The sequence below is a fragment of the Centruroides vittatus genome, unplaced genomic scaffold, assembly GCF_030686945.1.
Source record: "Centruroides vittatus isolate TY-2023 unplaced genomic scaffold, ASM3068694v2 scaffold_435, whole genome shotgun sequence".
NCBI lineage: Eukaryota > Metazoa > Arthropoda > Arachnida > Scorpiones > Buthidae > Centruroides > Centruroides vittatus.
Window position 1 is genome coordinate 7,995,179 of NW_027122708.1, and position 19,947 is coordinate 8,015,125.

At 26.0% G+C, this 19,947-nt stretch overlaps 1 protein-coding gene across 3 annotated transcripts in view; it reads left to right on the top strand.

Annotated features, from left to right (window-relative positions):
- The window catches only part of Vps13 (vacuolar protein sorting 13C), a 273,667-nt gene that overhangs the window by 61,199 nt on the left and 192,521 nt on the right, over positions 1-19,947 (top strand). For all 3 annotated transcript variants that reach the window (XM_067287043.1, XM_067287044.1, XM_067287045.1), the window contains exons 14-20: positions 1,268-1,329; positions 2,922-2,999; positions 6,481-6,682; positions 10,106-10,164; positions 10,598-10,750; positions 17,194-17,302; positions 18,884-18,971. In XM_067287043.1, the coding sequence (XP_067143144.1) occupies positions 1,268-1,329; positions 2,922-2,999; positions 6,481-6,682; positions 10,106-10,164; positions 10,598-10,750; positions 17,194-17,302; positions 18,884-18,971 (751 nt within the window). The remainder of the gene's footprint in view (positions 1-1,267; positions 1,330-2,921; positions 3,000-6,480; positions 6,683-10,105; positions 10,165-10,597; positions 10,751-17,193; positions 17,303-18,883; positions 18,972-19,947) is intronic.

Below are 19,947 nucleotides of genomic sequence, written 5' to 3' on the forward strand. Positions count from 1 at the left end.
TTTGAAAATGTTTAGAAGAGAGAATATTACAATACATTTTTACACCATCTAGTTGTGTAATTTTCCTAATAAAATTTTATGTATAAAATAATTTATTGATTATCAGATAGAAAATAGTAGTAAAAAAGAAACTTTTTGTGAGATACAATTTGATCCCATTATATATTTATGTCAAGTCTTGATAAAAATTTTATTACTACTGCTTGTATAAGTTTTGACTTTACAGAAAATTTTGCTGGTTATATAAGAGATAAGTATTAGTCTAAGTTTGTGTTAGTCCTATTATTTGTGTTATAGATAGTAAATGATGATAGATAATGATGAGATATTACAAAAGTAATCAATTTCATTATACTATATAGCAGAGGAAAGCAAAAGTCTTAACAGGAATAACATAAATGAAAAGCATTACTATACTAGCTCTATTTGAAAAGAATTATTTGATGATGATGATCAATCTAGGAAAAATGTAAAAAAAATAGTTAACTAAAAATAAGCACAATCAAATATTTAAGCATATTCTTAAATACTAAAAATGTAATAAGAGTAACACATTTTTCAAAATAATTATCTTATTAAACTTCTTTATTGTTCAATATAAGTTCTCATCTGATTGTAATGATAAACTCCCATAAACTAATAGATACATTTAATTATAAATTTAGATGCTAATTTAGAATGACTAATTGTGTTGAATAAAATGATCATTAAGTATGCATACAGCAGTAAAACCTTTATTTATTTATTTTTTCTTGGATTTTTCCAGATATTGTCTGTATTAATAAATTTACTTTATTTTAAACAAAATTTGCTGATTACAGGTAATATAAATCTTCTCAAAGATTGTTATTCTGGACAATATGAACAACATTAAAGTCATACATAAATGGGAATAGATTTTACAAATATCTTTTACAAGTAAAAGATATATTTTTTTGTATTATAAGTATATTTTAGTAATTTAAAATAATTATTAAAGGATAAACATTTGTAAAAAATTTCAACCATGGGTTCAGAAATGATTCTTATCTCTTTTATTTAAAAAAAAAAAATTGTCAGAGTAAGTTAATAGATATTTTAATTTTATCTTTCTAATTTAGTTTCTGAAAACCAAGCTAGAAAAAGCTTTTATAACCTGTATATATGAATGTTTTTCTAAAATCTTGAAATAATGCTGTTTTTTTATAATAAATTTACTATATTTTACTATTCTTACATTTGGTTTTAATTATTGAATATTTTATATATATAATTTTTTATATTTTAGTTTGTAGAGAACAAAATTACATTTCTACTCTGTAATCTTGTAATTGTTATTGATGATATGAGGTGAGATTTCTTAAATTTTTAATGTTTTTTGTTTTTTTTTTTAATAATTATTTTATAAATTGCATATAAATTGTAATGAAGAAAGAATAATTAATTTTGTGTTTATTATTTGACATTTTAAAAAAAATAAATGATTATTTATTGTTGAAAATAATTTTTTAAATAACTTTTGTTAAGATATAAATAAGTAGAATCTTAATTTATATATGTTATGATATTGTTTATAGCTACATATTTTGTAGTTGAAAGTTGTATTGTTTTTGTTTTTGCATAGCTATCTTATTATTTAATAAACTCTTTACAAGGAAAAAAAAATATCATAAAACATAAATCTTTAGCTATCATATTAAAAAGATCTGCTTATAGTCATTTATTCTATTTTCATTTCCTGTATGATTTTATAAATTGGATTGTTTTCATTTTCAGTTTTCTAGTTTTGTTTTTTATTCATTTCTGATATTTTCTTTACCATAGAAGTAATAGTTTATTATTGTATAAACTTTACATTTTTTGTAATTTTACATTTTTTGTAATTTTATTGTACGTTTTAAATAAAATGTACTGAAATGTAAATGTATATATAGATTTCATTAAAATGAACTCCAAGATGAAAATTAAGAAATTAATGTTAATAACTTTTAGGAGTTGAATAAAATTTGTAGGGAAAAAATTGCAGTTTTAATGTTTTTAGCTTTAAAGATATACTTCAGAGATTAAAAATCTACATTTAAAAACATTTTAAACCTTTTAATGTTAGTTTATTCTTCATAAATTTAAGTATTTCAGCAGTGTTACCACAGAAATTCATTAACATCAATTGCAAAAGTGGGATGATAAAACATAGTATTAAATATAATAAATCTGAAATAACGTATAAGAGTCAATGTATAAACTGTATCTTAACAGAAAAAAATTGCTGTTACATTGGCCATTAGGCAGTTCAAAGCTGATATTAGAGAACATGTCCATATCTAATGTGTACTTTATTTAATAGAAAAAAATATTTCAGTGGTTTCAGAGATAATTTTATATTTTCTATCTTTTTTACAAAATATTATATAAAATCTATAGAAACTTCATCATTCTAACACAATACAGCTTGATTTTTGTGCCAAATATCAGATAAATGGAAGGAAAACTCACTGAGAACAGCAATAACAGTTTTTTCTTATTGCTAGCACTTTTGATGAACTTTATTATCGTTTAATTTCATTTTATAGAAATTTGGTTTTCTTTCATTTCACAAATAATAATGGAAATTGATGACTGGATATGTTTGTTATGAATATTTTTGTCATAGTCAACTCTAATTAGAAAAATAACAAGTAATGATATGCTAAATTTTAATCAGATAAAATATTTTTTTGAGACAGTTCATCTGACCATCAGATCAACAATATAAGCTTCAATATTTATGAACAAAAAAAAACAGAATATTTTTGAACATGATCAATGGATTTAAATATTACTTTCAGCTCCTGGTGCATCATACTTGTTTTTTTTTCTAATTTATTATGACAGAATTATTCCATTTTTTAATATCAATCAACTTTTATGATGGAAATAACAATTAAAAATTGTTTTCATTTTAGCAAAAAACAAGTCATGAAGCTTCAATTACAAAAAGTTTCTACAGAAATAGAACAAAGACCTTCAGCAGAAGCAATAAAGTATGTAAACTTCAAGATTGTATATAGTTAGTGAAAAAAATGAAATTTAATTTTTTAAATTAAATAGTTTATCCATGTTTGACTGTGTTTGAATAATTAAAAATATCATTTTATTTAAAAAACTAACTTGTTTACTAACAATTTAAATAAATCTGTTTTATTTCTTATGGTATGACTGCACTGATTATCAATCTCAAAGAAATCAGTATTATTAAATTATAAGTAAATACAGTTTTAAAAGACACTACAATTTGTGTAATATTAACATTACAAAACTTTATATTAGAGTGGTAACCTATAGATGGATACATGAACTGTTGTTTATAAACTGGCTGACCTGAGAAATGTTTTGTGACTAATTGACATTGAGTATTACACATTTTGTTTCAAATACCCAATTTCTCTAAATTCATGGAAAACCCAATAAAAAAATATTATTGATATGAATAATATATAGTTTTTACTTTTCACTGATAAAAAAATTAACTGTTAGGTTATCAGTTAAAAATGAGTTCAAAGTTAGAGCTATGTTGAGAGGTGGTTTTTTACACTTTCAAATGATGACCAACCCAACACACATTGTAATATCAACAACACTGAATTGCAAGAAGTTAATTAGAAATTGCCCACAGAACATTTCACAGGAAGAGTTAATAACCATCATAAATACAAAATATAAGTATAAATTTACACCCAATTCTGTTTTTACATTGATTTTTATTAATATGATTTTGATTTAACATGGTCTAGGAAAAGATTTGACTATTTTTTATGTGATGATTCGATAAATATATATATTTTTAAAATCTCCATTTAATTTTTATTTTAAGAGAAAATATTCATACTTCCTTTTCTGTAGAACTGTTCTTTTTAAAATTATTTTAAGCATTTGTATTTAAGGCTGTTAATACGTTCAAATAAAATTAAGATTGTTTGTTTTTCTGTTTTTTATTGGGAGGTGCAAAGTGACAATCAGTCTTTCATAGTTCCTATAGTCCTTCTTGCCTCCATGAGGTCATTCATCCCATGTTGAGAATTTCTGATCTAAAGAATAATGTGTAGTTGTTAGAATTAAAACTAGAGATCATTATCTGTTTAGATAACGTAAACAGTGCACTCAGAGAGAAATACAACAATCTTACATCACCACCTAATGCTTGCTGAGAAAAATTGTTTATTAAACAAACATTTTCAACCTATTATCATAGGCTAACTTCAGGTTTTTAAAATTTGATAATAAATCATTACAGAAATGGAATATTCAGATATTCAAATTTACATATAAACTTAAAATTCCAATTACAAATTTAAACTTGAACAAATAAAATCTATGTATAATGAACAAAATATGATTAACAAAAGTAAAATTAAGAAATAGAAAAGAAAAAATAAAAATATTAGATAAAATTTCTAAGTAAATATAACATAAAAATAAAAGTAAAACAAAAGTTCATTACAGGGCCATATATGATGTAAGGGTTTTTATCCCTTAATTTTATTTTTGTTAATTATATTTTGTTCATTATGCATAGATTTTATTTGTAATTGGAATTATAAATTAAAATGTAAATTTAAATATCCGAATGTTCCATTTCTGTAATGATTTATTATCGAATTTATATGATAATAGGTTGAAAACATTTGTTTAATAAACAAATTTTTCTCAGCAAGTATTAGTTGAAGTAAGATTGGTGTATCAGCTGATTAGACAAAGGAGAAAAGGGAGTTTCTTTAGCCAGAAGTTAATGTAGGTAAAGTGATGCTATCAGACATAAAGCCAGCTGACAGACCATCTTAGAATTTTCTACGAACTCCAAGATGGTCTGTCAGTTGGCTTTTATGTCTGATTAGTTAGACTTTATTCTGATTATGAATTCAAGAGAAAAAAGGTAATGAAAGATGCAAATGACATAACACTTGATTACATACTTTATTTGTGAATCTTTCAAAGGAGGAGAAATGAGGGAAACCAATACAGGGCTCTTTGTTATGTGAAAAGGTACTATGCATGAATAGTCACTTGAGACTTTCGTGATCTCAAAGCCAGCAATGGTTGGCTCAGAAACTTCATGTTACAACACAACATAAAGAGAACTTTACATTGAGGAACAGTTGGAATCTTCGGCTTCTGGCTTTAAAATTTGCAGAGAGTGAATCACAGCATTGGTTTTTACAAATACTAGTGATATTTATGCATTGTTGTTGCTGGTGGTTGGAAAATCCAAAATATTTCTGAAATTCACTATCTGTGATTAAAATTGAAGAAAATGTATAAATGAAATTGTGAATTTTATGCAAACTTTATACTTGCTACATGTTTGTATAGTCATCTAGTACAATACATTAAAATATATTTGATCATTATTTACTTATGATACAATTAACAATCTGAACGAATTATTAGATATATTTTAAAATTTATTTTCAAGTGAATAAATAATAATTGGATGATTTGTAACAATCATAGACGAATAAGGAAATGTTTAGAATATAATTTTTTACACCACGGAATATATATAACAAAGAACATCAAACTTCACAATTAAGAATTGAAAGTATAATTTTTGTTTTGTTTAAATTTAATGAAGTATAATTACCCCAAAAGAGTTATGCCAGCAATTCTTAAATGTTTCTGTTTGAAATAAATAGAAAACTTGTTTCTAATTTTTAGATTAATAGATTGACATAACTCATTCAATTGCTTTTTACAAAATACTCAAGTATAAGTTTCTTTCTACATACAAATATAAAAAGATTTAAAATTTACAATTTAAAGATTTTAGATTGTCTAGATTTAAATTTAGATTGATAAATTTTTAAAACATATTCTTAAAACTTATCATTCTAAACATTTGATTGAGCAATATTTGTAGCTCTTTTAACACAAATATGTCATCACATACACCATTAAGAATTTAGTCAGAATTTGATTCTGAATTTAAATATATTTAATTTTGGAATTGGAGAATAATCACTGCACCAATTTAGCCTGTGTGTTGATTTTTCAAATGGCACTTAACTCAACTAGTCATAATTTTGTATCCAGTGTAGTTTATATATAAACATAAGAACCTATAGGTACTTAGTTAACAAAAATTGTTAAACTTATTTAAATATTTTAATAATTGTAATTTATATTGTAGATAAGGTATATAAATTTATATTTAGGTCTGAGTTGTGTTATTGACAATGCACTCTTTGAAAACAAGATTTGTTGATTTGGTACTTTCTGTGGACAGATATTTTTCAAACATCTTAAAATTAAATTGAACTTTCTCGAGAAGTTTAATGATTAACAAATTCTTATACCTAATTGTAGTGTATTAGAATAAAAATATTTAATTATTAGAACATGTGATTTATCCAGCTGTAAATTTAAATTAGAAATTATTTCTAATGACATAATTTTTATATTAATAATTGAAGATTATATCTGAAATGTTTTTGAGAGTGAAAATTTGACTTAATTTTCTATTTTCAGATTGGCAGCAAAAGTTGAAACTTTTATGGTGTTTGGAACATTAGGAAAAAATAATATTACACCAACTATGGTTACATCACAGACAGTTGAAAATATCAAAGAACCATTATTATCAGTTTTATTTGAAACGAATCCTCTTGATAATTCTTGTGATAGTCGAATTTATGTTGCTGCTAATCCTTTGGAAATTGTATATGATGCTGTAAGTAACGATAATTTTGTAATAGTTTTTTAATTAATAAATTTTTAAATCAATTATTAAAAAGTGATTCAGTGTTATTAAGGAATAAAGAAAAACATTGAATAGATATGTAAAACACTTACATGCAGAGATAATAGATGCAATTGTTTCATGTAATGTTTGTTATTTAAGTGAATTTTAATTGAAATATTTCATATTAATTCACACACTTCTATTTTTACCTGTTTGTAGATTTCATCTTTGCATTTATACTTAATATTTATATACAAAACCTTATTTGTTTTTTTATTTTTCTTTTATTAAGTCTTTTAAATTTTATTTTTTTGGAAAATTATTCTAAATTTCTTGATAGTTTAAATTGTAGAATTCTTAACATTATCAACATACCTGTGAAAACATTGATATCTTGTCAAATATGATGGGAGAAGAAATGAAATCTGTTCATTTAAAGCTGATTTATAGCCTTAAAAGTAATTTATTTTCTTGAATGTAAGTGAATTGAAACTCAAAAATTATGATTTTAACAGTTAATCATTTAACCATTAAAATTTAATGGATTGTTCTCAGATTAAATTTTAATATAGCTGCCAAAGAAAAGCAGATTCCACCAATAAAAAGCAATTTGCCCAGAGTTGGTGATTTATTCATTTTTTCCTAAATCTGTATTAAGCAAGTATTATCAGAGATGCTTTATTTGTCATCTCTAATTACATCAGTTAAAATATATATAATGTAGATTTACTTTGTTTTGAATACTGAAGAAATGTAAATATTTTGAATGGTTTTTTTTTTTTTTTTTTTTTTTCTGTCTTCAGAGATTGAACGTTAAAAGTTTAACACAAGAATACTTCTTCTATTGGACGATATTGTACTTATTCATGTTCATTGTGCAAGAAAAACATTAGAAAAGGCAAATTCTAATTATTTTTCATATTTTATGTGAGGAAACAAATATTAGTTTCCAAAGGCTATGGCATCTTCAGTCCATCATGAAGGGTAAAAATTTGATGAAAAATTTGAAAAATGAAGATAAACATTTTGGAAAGTAAATTTTTTGAAATTTGAAGGAGATACATTCTGATTCACTTATTTTCAATTTAATACATTCTACAAATATTTGCATCATCAAAATTTATACAAATTTTGATTATGTAATTTTTTTAGATGTATACTAGAGATGAATCTGCTCTTCTGTTTTAAAATTTCAAATCAATACATCAAAACTGCTTTTACTGGAGTAAAAAACAAAATATTAGTTCTTGAGTGATTTCAAACTTCTTTAGTCTATTATTAAGGATTGGCTCATAGCAAACAACAATTTCACAAAAAATATGAAAAATATTCTAGAATGCTTTTGAAGTGATATTCTAAGAAACTTTGCATCATGTTTTAAATGAATGAAAAATTCATAATTCTGCTAATTAAGGAAGCCAAAAATTTATTTTGAGAAATGTTTTCAACTTTTTGAGTTCATTTCAGCTTTGATATGTTAATGAACAGTATAATGAATACAAATTTTAAATAAATGAATGTATCAGAGCTGAAATTTACCTGAACAGAGTCAAAAATGTTTCTCAAAATAAAGATATTTGGCTTCCTTAATTAGAAGTATGAATTTTTTTTTGTTCGTTTGTTTTTTTTGTTAATGAACATTAAAAACCTATATCAAAAAAGCAATTTTGAATAATTTGAAAGATTTTGATGTCACAATGAAAAGCTTATCTTAACAATCATGTCGTTTTGTAAATATTACAATTCCACATGTTCATTTATGTACAAAAGTGTAAACCATTTAAATATAATTACAAACAGTTTGAATGCTGAGTATAACCAATGAGGACATATATCATCCATCCTTTTTGATTTTACTTTTTCCTTCAGGAAGATGTCAACATGAAAAAGACAACTACTCAATTGCACATTTTGAACACTGATTTTATTTTAATTATGGAAAAACACTTTATAATAAGACTTCAGAGTGAAAATAATTTAGGGATATCTATCAATTCACATCCTGGTTTATATTATTTAAGTAAATTTACAATTTCTACAAACATCATTTAGTTTTACAAAACTTGTAGGAAAAATGTTTTTATGGAAAAGTTTTTCTTTTTTGTGATTTAATAGTTTCTTTATTTAAAAGTGTAAGAATCTTCCTTTCAAGCAATGCAATGATTTTTTATGTTATCATTGTATGATGCTTTATACAATGATAACATACATGAAGATAAAAATGTTAACAAAGCTGAAACAATAATTAAAGCAATATTTATCATCTCTTACTTCTTTCCAGCATGTAGTTTAGTAGTTCAAACAAACATATTTCAGCAACTTGATCAGCTATAAATAGTGTATTAAGAAGAATCTGTTGCAATTCAAGACATTCAAATCTTTTTAAAAATTTTGCATTTAGCCATACAATGATACAATGTTCCAAACAGAACTGATTGTTCAAAGAACAACTTCATCCAAAAAATCTGAAAAATTAAACCATTTAAGTAATGTTTGAAGTTGTTAGAGTTTCAAATTTTACAGCTATAAACAAGCTTTTAAAGATATTAACATTCCTTCTGATCATTTAAAAAGAGTAGAGTCTGTCAGGCTTGTGGAAGGTTTAGTTTATCTTTATAGTTGATACATCCACCTTTGCACTATTCTTTAAAGATTTCAATTGTTTTGTTGGTTTTAAGCATAGCTTGTCATATACATGAAGATACTTTGCATTTTTGTTAATGAACTAATTAACAAATTATTATTATTAAATTATTTAGTTCTGATACTAGAGCAAATTTTATTGCTAATTGTTGGCATTATCATTTTATAATATAAACTATATCCGTTCAAATAATTAATAAGAAGCTGTCTGTAAAGTGTGATGTGATGGTAATATATTATGATGGTAATATTTCTACTCTGTGTACAGTATATATAATATGTATGTTAATGTATTATATGCTAGTTAAAACTATATCATATATTCAAACTCCAGTTTACAACATATAGTTGAAACAAATGTTTTCAGTGGGCTTAAGCTGCCATTGTCAGGTTATGGCCACCTCTTGATTTAGACTTAAGCCCATGTTTTTTGTTATAAACTATATGTTGTATGCTGGAGTTTGAATATGTAATATAGATTTACTAGTTTATCCAGTTATTTTGTAATGTTATTAGTTAAAAATTAGAACATTAGTTTTTAAAGATACATAATTTCTAGTATATTTCTTATTTACATTAATCAAAATTCATTTAAATGTTAATTATGTTAATGATTTTCATTCCTTTCATTTCAAAATTTTAACAATGTTTACTTTCAAATTAAAATAAGGTATTAAAATTAATTATTTTTTTTATTTCTGTCTATTATAAATTGTAATAAGATATACATTGTATATCTATATCAGTTCAATTTTGTTTTTTTCTCAGGCAACTGTAAATCTTCTGGCAGATGTTTTTAAACCACCATCTGATGTTAAATTGGAACAGTAAGTTTAATTATCTGTAATATTTTAGTATATTCTTCTATTATTGTTTTTATTGTTAGTTTTTGATATTAGCTTTCAGTAATTTACAAGTAAAATCTGTGAAAATAAATGAGCATGAACTGTACTTGTGAACCAATATTAATCAATCAGTTTATTGATTTAGGGTTATGCACTCTATATGCTTTTTTCCTAAATCAGATGGTGCTACAGTAAAGCACCCTCTTGCAGTGGACATTTGAAAACATAATTACAAACACATGTACTTAGGGGAATTTTATAGATATCTCAGCAAACACAAAAAAGGCAGCTTCTGATATTCAGATTTAACAATAACTTTTTGTCGTTATAGATAAAATATGTATATTAGAGAATTATTTTGATATTAGTTTTCTGAATAAAAGTTGAATTTTATTTATTCTTATTTCATTAACAGATTGCAAGCTGCTGCAGTTACAAAATTAGAAGACATAAAAGAAACATCTGCTCTTGGATTACAGCATGCAATTGAGCAACATAAAACACTTGATTTGAAAATCAACTTGATGTCATCTTATATAATAGTACCTGAGAATGGTTTTTGGAATGAGTAAGAAAACATTTAGTATAGTTATTGAAGAATTAATTTTTAATATTGAGATGATGATTGTTATTACAGGAAAATTGTCATATTTATTTATTAATTTATTTATGTATTTATTTACTACATTTGGAAATGTCAGAGATGATTGGATTCCACTCTTCTGATAACAAGAAAAAAAAAATCTCCAATAAAATATTAACAAAGTATAAAAGACATAATAAAAATTATAAATAGGGGAAAAAAACAATTACATTATGTATTATACAAAATGGATTTACATTTATTTTTAAATAAGTTAAAATTATGATATGGAGATGGTTCAACAGGATGTATTATATATGAGAGGCTATTCGGTAAAAAAAGATCTTTTTGAGAGAGAAAGGCAAAAGTATGGGATGAAGAAGTATGATGTATTGTGGGTTCTTATGGTTGGAATGTGGAGATATAATCAGTAGTTTGGGATTTGACCATTGAAATATTTAAAGCAGAGAAGTGTGATCAAAGTATTTTAAACAATCTGTAAGATTAGGAAGGCCAAGGCAACTCTTGCTGAATCGTGGTTATCGGTATAGGGTAGATTACAGAATTTATATATCAGGAAATAAAGTTTATCTAATTCAGATTATACTTTATGGAACAGATAAGAGGCAATTATTGCCCAAATAGGCAATGGTTTTGAATACGGATTTTGAAGAAATATTTTTACAGAAACGCCAAATGAAACCATGTCTAATGGCAAGTGAATTAATAATATAATTTACGTATATCGTGATATACGTAAATTATATTATTAACTCACTTGCCATTCATCAGATTATATCGAGATATGTTTGTGAAAGATTAATTTGATATGATATGTTTTTACTTCATGCCAACATTTACTATAATTATAACACTTACTTGTTGTGGCATTACAGGAGCAGAGTCTTGGAGAATGAACTTCTCCGGCTTTAGAGAATGAACTCATCCGCTAGCACTTTCAGTAGTGTAAAACTACTGTCTTCGGGCAGTCTATCGAATACAATATTTTAAGCTTTTCGAACGGTATTCCAATGGTTTTGTAAAGATCGGTTTTTGAATATTTCGAATGATGTTTCTGATGATCCAACAGATTTTCCGTTTTCGAATGCTTTTAAAAAATTTTTTTTATGTGATAGCGCATGCATGGGAAAATAATTTTAAATTAAGCTTGTCATAGTAAAATAAGGCTGTAAAAGAGCCTAGTACAAGCATGAAATATAAGCTATGGTGAAAACAAGTATTCGAGTAGCAAAAGCTTTAACATCGTGGGTTGAGCTATTTGAAAGCTGTTACCCAAATCTGTGGGAGCTCAAGAGTTGGGGAGTTACACGGTGTAGTAGCAGAAATGTAGAGTCTCCCAAATGAATAGTTTTTTTTGCTTATTGCAGCATTTCAGTAGTTTCGTTTTGCTCCAAAGAGGCTGGTAATTGTGGTTGAGCACTTTCTTTGCTAACTCTGTAACTGGCCTGCTATTTTTGATGTCTTCTTGATGTTCAAGGATACGTGAACCTAATCTTCTGGCTGTGGCCCCTACGTAACTGGTTTCTTCACCTGATGGTGTATATTTTAGCAGGATTTGGTAAACATCGGATTTTTTGTCCCACTGGTACTTATCCCTATTATTACATAGTGGTCTTCTTAGATTTGGTTGCGGTGTGATTGGTAGAATGTAACCATTACTTCTAAACAGATGTGCAATTTTTAAGGAAATAAGACCTATGTAGGTTATTGGAGGATGCGCTATTCTTAAGTTTTCTTTATTAGAAAGAAAAGATTGCAGAAATAATTTATTTTTAACATGGTTTTGAAGAAATAAGAATTTAGAGCGTGAATACCCAGCTTCTAACATAGCAGTATAAATGATAGATAACTCATCATCTACTAGTACCTGAATAGAGGGAAGAAGGTATGCCCTCTGTATTAGAGAAGATATAACAGAGTTTTTGTAATGTGATGGCTGGTATGCGGAGGCAGGGATGATTTGCAGTGCTTTATTATCTCTATGATGGACGGTGAATATAAGTTCTGGAGACGTGCGTATGCGTAGATCAAGAAAAGAGATGCTATTGTTTTCTTGCTCTTCAATGGTAAAATTAATTTAAAGATAAATGGAGGCTAATGTTTGAATAAATTGATGTAAGTCCTCATTGGAGCCATCACACGCAATTAACACATCATTGATGTAATGTAGATACATGAGAGGATACAGGATAGTTAAGAGGGCATTGAAAACGTGATGTTCTATATTCCTCATAATTAATTCAGCTAAAATGACTGATAATGGGGATCCCATTGGAACACCTTGTGTTTGTTTGTATACTTTCCCATTAAATTGGAAATAATTATTCTGAGTGACAAGAAGAAGAGCTTCTCGCAAATGTAAAATATGTGATGTTGGGTAACTAGAATTGAGGAATAGGGTATTTGCTAACATGACTGCCATCACCGAAGCCAAAGTTACCATCTTACAAAAATTAAGAAATCTCCCCTCCAACTCCTACCGACTTTACAAAGTAGATGTTATTTCTTTGTATCCGTCTGTTCTCACACTTTGAGGCAGTCATGTTAGCAAATATCCTATTCCTCAATTCTAGTTACCCAACATCACATACTTTACATTTGCGAGAAACTCTTCTTCTTGTCACTCAGAATAATTACTTCCAATTTAATGGGGAAAGTATACAAATAAACACAAGGTGTTCCAATGGGATAAAACATAGCATCTATTGTTGATATGTTAAAAATTATAAAGATTATTAAATTTAGTAATATTTTCTTGGTCAGATGAAAGTAGGAGGGAATCATTACATGTTATAAAAAACAAATAGAACTAAAAGTTTATGCAAGTTTTAAATTGTTTGTTACTAAATAAAGAATTTAAAACTTTTAACTATTACAAGTAAATGTCTTAGAATTAAATGCAATGCACTGTTTTATTTGAATAAGGTATTGTTTTTTTTTTTTACCTCCAGTGAAACTCTATTCTTGTTTTTGAAGTAGAAAAATTTTGAATTTGCAAAGAGATAAATTGTATTAAACTATTAATTTTAAACTTTGTTAATATACAAATTTATCACAATCTAGCTATTCTAGCATACATGCTGGGATAGAATCATTGAAAAAATTTGAATTTGCTGTAATTTGAAAAAATTGTAGACCTCTATATTTTGACTGTTTGTCTGACCTTCCTCAACTTGAACGGTTTTAGATAGATGAAAATGGAGACCAGATATGAAAAGTGTAGGGGCAGGAGGCCCTGATTAACTATTTATGAACTTCCAGTCTAGACTGGAAATCACATGATTTTAATTCAAAAATTTTTTTCAGATTGGAATTATGTAGATTGACTGGCATGATTCTGTTGTTTTCAGAAAAGTATGATGCCACTACTAATTTGAGGTGGAGAGCATATATTTTAAATTAAATAAATTAAAAATACTATTAAAAATGGTAGCCTGGCATTGTGACAATGTCACAACAAATAATTGCATGTCTTACTATAAGAATCTTCACATGACTAGGCATGTCATCAAAATTGTGACGATTGTAATAATGTCAATACTGTTTCCACTGAATAGGCCTGAGCTTTGTTACTCAGAAAAAATGCATATACTGTATGTTTGCGGAATGATCGGCACGCTGCATATAAATAAGGAAGATCAGCATGCTGGAAACCCCAGAGTTACTTTCTGATTTTGCATGCTGGTAAGTTTTTGTTTACATAACGATAAAACAATTAATAACTTACTGACAGTTAGTAGTAGTAGTAGTAGTAGTAGTAGTAGGAGGTCAGTGTGGACTACACTGACTATAAACCTGATCTTAAAAATAACACCCTTCTCTCAAATTTCACAGTTAATATTAATTGGTGTAAACAGATAATTTACAGTCATTTTCTTAAATTTAATATTTTTATTTTTGTGTTTTTGAATCAAATAACAATAAAATACACATAAGAAAAGCACTTTCAGAATGCCACAAGTATTTTACATCATTAGTAAGAAGACCAAATGAAGAAATTAAACATGTAATGCAGAGTTTCACAGTTTTATGATAAAAACATGTTTTATGTGATGTAACTTGTTTGTTTTTTTTTTTTTGATGTGTTCTCTAGAGAGTGATGTATAACCTCACTTAAACCAATATGCTGGTATTCTCCTGGGATAAACCGGCATGCCGGTTTTTACCATATGGAAGTATCTGATTTTCTGGTCTCTTCCAGATAGACCAGCATGCCAGTCATTTCATGAAAATTTGGTAGTCTGTTGATTTTTTTAATAAATACTTTACCTCTTACTTATTGACTCACCTCCAAAAGTAGGTAAAGAAACACCAAATCTATTCTGATGAGAGATCATTTACATAATATAATAACATTACCTATTATACTTCCATGTTTGTCATAGAGAGTTCTTGATGAAATGACTGATGAAATTTCTGACAGTTTTGACATTCTACACATATTCTAAAAAGATTTTTAAATTTGATTGTATTGAAACATTCTCTTATTTGAACACCTTTTGAACATTGTAATTCAAATTTTTTTCCAGATCTGATTATGAAATTATATTATAAACAAACATTTCATAATGCATTTCATACTGTAGTTTGAAAAACACTAATTTTTAATTTTTTTATTAAATTCAAAAGATTTAGTTCTAATGTAATTTTTCAAGAATCATAAAGTAATATGTGAATATGATTAAATAGAAAGGACTAGTATAGCATGCTGTTAATATAAAAGCTGTACTCTTTTGCAGATCGTCAAATTTTTTAAAAAGAAATATGAATTGTTTAAAGTTTATTTTTTAATAGTTAATGAAGGTTATACTTCATTAGATCATCCTTCATATAAATTCAGTTTTATATGGCAGTATGAAGTGAAATCAGATAAAAGGATACATGGTTGCAAAAAACTGGAGGTTCAAACATACAGAAATATAGCAACTGTTTTGTGAATCAATAGCAAAAATAACATCTGAACAGTGAAAAAATAGTTTATGATGAGAAAAAGAGAATAAAATGTAGGAATTGAATGGTGGTAAGAGAATATTACAGATATGACTAGTTTTTTGCATGTCTAGCAGAACAATGATATAATTATTCTGTTGGATATGCACTATTTATTAATACTTATGTGTAGAATTTGAATATTATATTTGTACTGCTCTTCAAGAAAAAATCAAAGGATTATAGCAATTTTTTGTATTAAAACAGTTGTATCTCAAATTATCTTTTTTAAAATAGATTACTACCACTATGTAATTTTAGTTATGAATGAATTTCAGTAACATTGGTACTGCTAATGAGATTGAATGATATAAATTGAGTGAAATTGTATTCATATTATTTGTCTGTTAGATTCTGATAATTTTGTATAATGCTGTTTTTATTTTTGATCTCTAGGCCTAATTTCTGTTAGGCATACTCATTCACATCAGAGGACACAGATATTGTTACATAATACTTCTGTATATAAAATGCAGATGAAAAAAGCAGGAATAACTTTTCAGATAAAATGGATTGGTAACATTTTTGTAAATATTTTTCATTGTTGTTAAAAATTTAATTTTATATATAAAATAAATATGAAATTATTATTATTGAGGCAGAGCATTAATGAAGCTTCTTCTATGTGGATTACAGAATTGTGTTCGTTTTCAAAATTGATCAAACAGATTTTAAGAGCAAACATTGATGATTGATTTTGTAGAATGTATAAGTATTTCAAAGCATATGTTACACAAATTTAATTTCAGTTAGTGCAACTTAGTTACTTTATTGTAGCATGTATTATTAATATTCATAACTTAATATATTTTTGATATTAATGCATTTACGATAGTAAATTTAAATTTTATCTTTGTTCTAATTTCTTTGTGATTAGGTTGCTAGTGGTCATTTAAATATGTGATGTATTTTTGTTTGGTTTTAAAATGTAGCAAGGAATGTTAAGTTTTTGGAATATTATTATAATATTAATCTGTAATATATTTAACATTATTTATTTAAAAGACTTTTATCTTTAATAAATATTCAGTAAGATTTGAAAGTTCTTGGGGTTGTGTGCATGTTTGGTTTTACTTTAATAAGACATAATTAATTTAATAATACAAAAGATGTTTAAATGATCATTATTTTTCATTTGAACTGTCTTCAAGGAGTCAGAATATGCCAACTAGTTATGGATTTCAAATAAATTTATTGATTTGTCTTTAAAATTGAAAGTTTACATAATTGAGAATATTGAAAGGTGTTTCAGCTATAAATGTATTTTTGTGAAAATTTCTAGTAAAAAATGTTTTATTTTAAAGGTATCAATTGTTGTCAATTATAAAATTGTATTAAGAATTACAATTATTAATATTTTTACTTTAGAATTTTTAAATTGAAAGAAAATTAGTAACTTTATAAATTTCTCATTTCAGACAGTCTCATTGTTTAATTTTAAACCTCGGTAACTTTAAAATGGATTCAAGTAATAAAAAGCAAGATATTCAAACAGTTAAAAGTTTAGTTAAGGCTGGAAGTACTGATGTAAGTCATTTAATTTTTGATTAAAAAAACTGAAATAAATTAATGTGTGTAGGAAAGATACTTAAAAATTTAAATTAGTTTAAAATATATATTAAAAACAGATAAAGAACAATTGTTATTTATAGCCAGAATCTATTGAATTATCAGGCTATGATTGGCAGATTGTCTATCTTTAACCAAAAATCGGGTTTATTCAGTTGTTTATATATCGTTATTTATACATAGCTTGTGTTTTTGGTTATATTATATATTTTAAAGCTCATGAATTGGATAAAGCTGTAATCAACTGACTAATACTAATTTTATCTGTCTTTTGGTAAAAGCAAATACAGATATCCCTTGTATCAATAATTAACTAAAAATCACAATTAAAAGTATTGTATTATGTATTAATTTTAGTTAAATTAGGGTGTTTTCTTTTTACAAATTGTTATCATCTGAGCTTTTTGTTGATCTTGGTTAGAAATATCAGCAGTGCCTTCATTTTTCTTATTTTTATCATAAAAAGTTTGTGAATGACAAAATGAAAATATGCTATTAATTGAAAAATTGTTCTGGCAGGTTGCAACTATTCAGTCGAGTATCAAGTAACTTTTTTTTTTTTTCAGAATTTGTGTTGGAAATCTGAATTGTTCAAGTTGGGAACAGTTTGAGTACCGAGATACCTCTGTATTTCATTTATCATTTTTACGAATGATTACTTATTAAACTTTTTTAACCATAATTAACATTTACCTAAAAATGTTCAAATAAACTTTACTGAACACAAAGATTAATCTATAAAACCAAAACATGGTGACAGTCTTAAATGGTAATGCCTGATAGTAATGTCAACAATTTCAGATCAATAGGAAAGCTAGGACAAGGAAGAAAAAAATTGCACTATATCAGTTTTCATTAAAGTAAACCTGACAAAAGGCACAGAACAAATTGAAAATTTCAATATTGTAAAATTCAATGAGATGATATGTATGCTTACTTGAATTTTAAAAAATATGTAGAATAACAGAGTTTGCACTTAAAAATTGTGAAATTTTTGTATGAACAATTTCCCAAATTCTCAAACCGCATTAGAGCAAAACTGGAAATTGTGTTGTACAGGGGATATCCCCAATTTTCCCAATTGTGTTATAGCAAAACAGTGTTGTTGAAGTGCTGTGTTGTATAAAGGATACCTGTCAGTCTATTTTGAATGTTATCTATATAAAGTGTGCTTTATCCAAAACAAAAGCAGATAGTCAACATTATCCAAAAACAGATAAATGAATCAAAAACAAAACTAAAAATTTGGGTTTTATCCACCCCATTTTGGATAAAGGAAGGAGAAAATTTGATTTTCTTGAAATTTCTATTCTTCTCAATTCTTCATTCTCTACTTTCTAATAAAAAGTATGTTGTCATGCTTAATGAGGGAATTTCTAGTTTATAAACATGATGGTAGTCTCACTCATTATCTTCTATTACATCAATTTATTGTAGAAATGATAAATTTTAAAATAGTCTTATACAATATTTACAGTTTAGTTTTAATTAATTTATGAAGCTACATTTAAGTATCATTCACAGAATATTTTTTATTAGGAAGAAGTATTGACAGAAATGATTTCTCAAGCATATGACAAATACAATATAGAAATACAAAATATGGAAGTTATAATGACAAACCCAGGTAAAAATTTTATTTAAATAAGTTTAAATTATTGTTTTAGTTTCAGTGTTAACGCAAATAATTTTTTAATCTAATACTTAAAACTTTTTCTAAATATGCAAACAAATTTTACATTGATACGTTGAAAAAATTTGTTTTCTACATTCTCATTTGATACTTTGAATTTTTTAGCATACATTGATTATCTGTAAATTTTTGTCTGATGGAGATTATTATTTAATAAAATTGAAGACAGTCTGCCCAAAAGGGATTACCATTTGCTTTCTCTGTGTTCCAGACAATATACGATACAATGTGGAAAATTCTACATGTATCGTTACCAGGGGGCAGGTTTCTTAAAATTACATTTTCCAGCACTTGTTTCTAGTAGATAAAAGCAATAATGCCCCCAATGAAGGTATGGATGGATGCAAGCAAGATTCCTGTATGTCACCAGTTCTGTTTTTAGAAATTACTTGTAATTTTAATTGGATATATATTGTGTTTTTTAAAAGGACTTTTTTAACTTCTGGCAACAAGTAGCCTACAAAGGTCAGTCGTCAAGAATGTGTATTATCTGGAACACAGAGGAAATAAATAGTGGTCCCTTTTGGGCAGACTGTCTTCAATTTTATTAGATATATTGATTAATTAATTAACAAAAGTGTATTTGAATTTCTCAAAGAGCACTTTAACTCCTTTTTTAGATAAATTTATTTATTCAATAAGTGCTATGTATTTAGCATTAATAATTTTTTTTTAAATTGAGCACTTTATCTGATCCTAAATGTCATTACTCATTGAGCAGTTATCAAACAAAACATTTTTAAACTATTGCTTCAATAACAGTAACATTTTAACATTGTTTAGCCATGGATTTGAATTAATTGTTATGAAAACTTACCAACTTATTTATAAATATATGCTCTATTTTACATATCCATTGCTCTAATAGATAGTTTTCTTAATTTATTAAATTTTTAATTTTCATGACAGT